This window comes from Nansenia antarctica (assembly GCF_963989245.1).
Source record: "Nansenia antarctica genome assembly, chromosome: 11".
NCBI lineage: Eukaryota > Metazoa > Chordata > Actinopteri > Argentiniformes > Microstomatidae > Nansenia > Nansenia antarctica.
Genome location: NC_137681.1, coordinates 6,543,236 through 6,548,472, shown reverse-complemented (window position 1 = coordinate 6,548,472; position 5,237 = coordinate 6,543,236). Strand labels below are relative to the sequence as shown.

The following is a 5,237-nucleotide window of genomic DNA, read 5'->3' as shown; positions in this document are numbered from 1 at the left end:
ATTTTATCCCCCCCAAAGGGATATCAGTGCAATTATTTATTGTTTGAGAGAAGTCCTTTCTAGAAGTTAGACATTGTCAATTAGGTTAAATTCCAACTTTTAATACATTTAATTCTGACATAAACATAACTAGAAAATGCACCATCTAGTGGAAATTCCCAAAACACCAGGGATGCCTTACTGTACATTGATTGATATGACATGACTTTATCTTGAGAACAGAAATCTGTTATTTTTCGATTTCACTTCTCTCTGTTTTCTCAAGTGGAAGAGTGCATGTTTGACTTGTCTTTTATCTGGCAGTATGTGTTACCTATTTAGATGGTACTACACTTTGAGGCTTACTTAGGCAGAGTTGTAGGGATGGTGATTGTTTATCTCCTTTTCATTTAAACAGTGTAGCAGTAGCACACAGTCCTATGAAGTTAGTGATCCAATCAATCAATGTGATCCAATCCAATCAATGTGGTTAGTGATCCAACCACATTGATTACTTAAGGTCTCATCTTGGGTATCCTCAACCAATTGCCTCTCTATCATGTTCACTCTCTCTTGTCCATCTGTTTTAACCCTGTTCCACATTGTCAACACATCCATATGAAGCTGTCAACAACAGGACACATCACACACACACACACACACACACACACACACACACACACACACACACACACACACACACACACACACACATCTCCATTTATCTTCGACAAAAGGAAAAAGGAAACAACTGTTGGAGTGAAACAGTCTCCTGGCTGGCAGTACTCGACAGTCTCTGTACTGTAGCAGCCCTCTGCAGCTCTACCAACTATTTCAACCATGCTGATGAGAGAGAGGGCTGGGCTGGGCTGTGTGCACCCGGGGGGGCTGGGTTTCCCCACCGCTGGGTGGAGTCTCATGCTCATAGGGGAGGGGAAGGGGAGAGTCCCAGGGAAAAAAGGGGGTTGGAGAGGAAAAAAGCTGCTGGCCATAGTTTGACTGGAGGATTCTTTGGAAAGTGTGGCATTCGCGTCCCAGCGCTCATGCAGTAACTTCCAGAGTGGTTTCTGCTTCCCCCCCAGTACTGGCCTGCATCCAGGGATAGAACAAGAGGGAAAGAGAGAGAGAGAGAGAGAGAGAGAGAGAGAGAGAGAGAGAGAGAGAGAGAGAGAGAGAGAGAGAGAGAGAGAGAGAGGGTGTGCATGTGTGTATGAGGGAGAGAGGAGAGAAGAGAAAAAAGACAAGTGGAGAAGCAGAGAAGGATAAAGACTAGGATAGAGAGAGAGAGAGAATCAGGTGAGGCAATAAGAGGCATCGTCAACTGTCAACGGGTCAACAGAGCAACTGAAGTCAAAGGCTCGAGGTGTGATTTTTTTTGAATACTACAATACTTTTGGCCTGTTTTTGGAACCACTGAGAATCATCATCAGTCATGGAATTGGCAGAAACCTCAAGCGCACACTTCGAACCACAAACCCTCACCGAGATCTCAGACGACGAAGTCAACCTGCCGCCGTCCGACGACGAGGATGACGCGGTCCCGGCCAAGAAGGAGCTGTCCTCCCTCGCCGCCGCCGCGGAGGGGGACGAGGACGACGCCGAAGAGGGGAAGGGGGGCGACAAGCAGGACAACCAGGTGAACGGCGTGATGGTGCTGGCCCTCCTGGACAAGATCATCGGGGCGGTGGACCAGATCCAGCAGACGCAGAGCGGCCTGGAGGTCAGGCAGCAGGACATGGAGAAATCGGTCATGAGCATCCAAGGGGAGCTGACCAAGCTGTCCAAGAGCCACACCACCACGTCCAACAGCGTCAACAAGATGCTGGAGAAGGTGCGCAAGGTCAGCGTCAACGTGAAGACCGTGCGGGTCAACCTGGAGAAGCAGGGGGCCCAGATCAAGAGGCTGGAGAGCAACGAGAACGAGCTGCTGAAGAGACGCAACTTCAAAGTCATGATCTACCAGGTGAGGAGAGGGTGTGTGTGTGTGTGTGTGTGTGTGTGGGGGGGGGGGGGGTGGTGTGTGTGTGTGTATGTGTGTGCAGGCATGCATGTGTGTGTGGGGACGGGGGTGGGTGGGGGACGGGGGTATTCAGTTGAGTGGACATAGGCATGCCCACTTGGGCGTGGCACAGCAGGGGACCAGGGTGGGCGACTATGGGAGATTCTGTGTTCATGGCATCCTGATAAACCTGCTCTCACTGCATGTTTTGTATTTTTTTTTACGGTTGGGGTGAAGTCATTATGTTTACATAGATACCCTATAATTATATGGATGATTGGTAAATACATGGATGCACAGTTGCTGTGTCGCATTTTCCATTGGTAATTTGCATAATACCCAAGGGTGTGTTATGAGGGCTGACTGTGGAGGGGCGTGGCTTACCTCCAGGGCATCGCTGGCAAGTGCCCAAGTGACAGTCTGTACTCACAAGATAATAAAAAATAATAATACATGTTTTTATCATCGCAAGGAAAGAGGATAGAGGAGTATGTCATGTCACTATTTTTAGAGGATTAGGATACCCATGGAACCAGCTACTTTAATACGTAGCTACTTTTTTTCTTTTTACAACTTAATCGTTTCAAACTCAAACATTAGTTTATCTAGTTGAACTGTATTGTAATACACACATACAGGATACTATGTTTCGATATGTCATATTTAGATATAAAGCTTCTGCTGTGATGCCGTCAGTCAGAATGTCCCATAACGATGCCGACCATGCCAACTGCCACACCCTAGTGGAAGTTGGGTCTCCCTCATTGGATTGCTACTACTACTACCTTTAATCCTACAGCACAATATGCAGAGTTAAAAAAAAAAAGTCATGCCTTCACATTTGACACATAGCTAACGTTGAGTCGTAAGGAATGACATAAAGTCATCTAATTTTTTCCTTTTGGATTTTTTTGAGGTGAATTTTTTAACAATGATGGAAAATACCACAAGCGCACTCAAGGTCTTCTTTAAGAAGCAGTGAGTGGTCGTGAGGAGGGGGAGAGGAGGAACGGAAAGACTTAATGAAGGAGGAAAGGGAGAGAGAGCTTGAATGGCAGATGTTTCATTTGAAAAGACACTGTGTAGTTTAAGGGAGCCCAGGAGCCGCGTGCAGGGCTTTTTTTAGCCTGGCCTTGGCCTAATGTGTAATAGCTTGCAGATTTGCACAGTGGTGCGAGAACATTCAGAGTTTCCACCCCTGACTCAGGCAAGGCTGGGGCAGTCCTCTCTCTCTCTCTCTCTCTCTCTCTCTCTCTCTCTCTCTCTCTCTTTGCTCTCTCTCTCTCTGCTCTCTCTCTCTCTCTCTCTCTGTGTCTCTCTCTCTCTCTGCTCTCTCTCTCTCTCTCTGTGTCTCTCTCTCTCTCTCTCTCTCTCTCTCTCTCTGTTTCTCTATATTTCTCACTCTGTCTCTCTCTCTCTCTCTCTCTCTCTGTCTCTCTCTCTGTTTCTCTATATTTCTCTCTCTGTCTCTCTCTCTCTGTTTCTCTATATTTCTCTCTCTGTCTCTCTCTCTCTGTTTCTCTATTTCTCTCTCTGTGTGTGTCTCTCTCTCTCTCTCTCCTGTTCCCCTCAGGCAAGGCTTCTCTCTCTCTCTCTCTCTCTCTCTCTGTTTCTCTATTTCTCTCTCTCTCTCTCTCTCTCACTGTTTCTCTATATTTCTCTCTCTCTTTCTCTCTCTCTCTCTCTCTCTCTCTCTCTCTCTCTCTCTCTCTCTCTCTCTCTCTCTCTCTCTCTCTCTCTCTCTCTCCTGTTCCCCCTTTTGCCAGTCTATGACTAGAGTTCAGAGTAGATAATGGGATTGTGGCGTGTCTGACTTACTGACAAACAGTAATATGCCCTCAAATACACACACACACACAAAGTAAAATACACAGACACACACTCACACACCCAAAGTAAAATACACAGACACACACTCACACACCTAAAGTAAAATACACAGTGTATGTGACAGATACATTGCATGCCATTCAAACACACAAACACAACCACAATGATACACAACCATTATGTCTCTCCCCAATTACTGTGCGCTGAGAGATGACACTGACAGCAACAAAAACAGCAACATCTAATGTTCCACAGATGAGACTTGTGGCTGAGCTCTTTCGGCCTGCCACCAATTCCAATTCCCTTAACTCCATCATTTCTCAATCTGAGACTGTAGAATGAATTGTTTAGTTACTATTCAAAAACAGATTAAATCAAAGCTACGTCATTCTAACTTGACTCACATTGTCTGTGTCTTGCAAATTGTGGAACCGATCTTTAAATGATTTATAATGTGCTGTTTTTACACAGTGCTATGGTAAGCACTGGCTTTCCCATCAGGATTTCTTTAAAGTTGCTCATATAAGCGTTGTGTAACACACCGGCGTACAGTTTTGTGTTTGTTTTTTCTTTTCGATTAACTAGCGTTTTGTTATGCTAACCATTTCTCAATTATTTTGTCTCAAAGCTTGAGATAGAGATAGCCCACTTAAAGGTATGTAACGTGGACATTGTTGGAAAAGATTAGGATTGGAAATGCTAACTGAATTTCTAACTGAAATTCTAACTGAAATTCTAACTGAAATTCTAACTGAATTTCGCCACGGTAGCCAGAGGTGACTTTCCAACAAACTTACGCCCTGCTCCTTTGAAGACTAATCAAATGCTAGCTAATTGGAGAAGTAAACATTTGAAAATCAATCAATAAGCTAACTTAAAGACTAAGAATTAGAAAAGATTAAACAAATGTTATTTATTAGGGACACAAAACTGTACGCCTGTATGTAACACAACGCTTCTACCGGTATTAGCTATTTTGAAAACATCCCTGTGGGAAAATGTACTGATTAAGTGATTTTTTTTCACTTGCCAGCAGACGCAGGTTCGTTGACTACATTTTGTAGAAAACACTTTGCCTCCCGATGCAGTCTGTCTGCATGAGTTATCTGAGATGAAATGTCAAACTCGGAAAGGGAGGGGTTTAAAGCCAGCTTGTATCAGAAAACATTGTAGGTGCTGTGGTAAGCACAAAACCCCCCTGAAATACCTCTCTCTCTAACTCAAAACATCAGCTCTATCACTGCCAAATATGACATACCTTCATATTCATCTTCATTAAAAACAAAACAAAAAAACCCACAACGTTGTCTGTTTTCAATTTGTTTTATGTCAGGCCTCTTAGCTATCAAGGTCAAATTCTTTCAAAATCACCATGAGACATCAAACATTTTCGCTGACCCACCCCCGTGAAGTGTAGCAGTGTTTTTGA

General features: G+C 44.4%; 1 protein-coding gene across 1 annotated transcript in view; it reads left to right on the top strand.

Annotated features, from left to right (window-relative positions):
• Positions 1–1,217: 1,217 nt before the first annotated feature.
• cavin1b (caveolae associated protein 1b) overlaps positions 1,218–5,237 on the top strand; it is a gene marked incomplete at its 3' end in the record, with an annotated part of 18,706 nt that continues 14,686 nt past the window's right edge. The window contains exon 1 of the mRNA XM_080541926.1: positions 1,218–1,942. Coding sequence (XP_080398052.1) covers positions 1,412–1,942 — 531 coding nt within the window. The 5' untranslated portion in view covers positions 1,218–1,411. The remainder of the gene's footprint in view (positions 1,943–5,237) is intronic.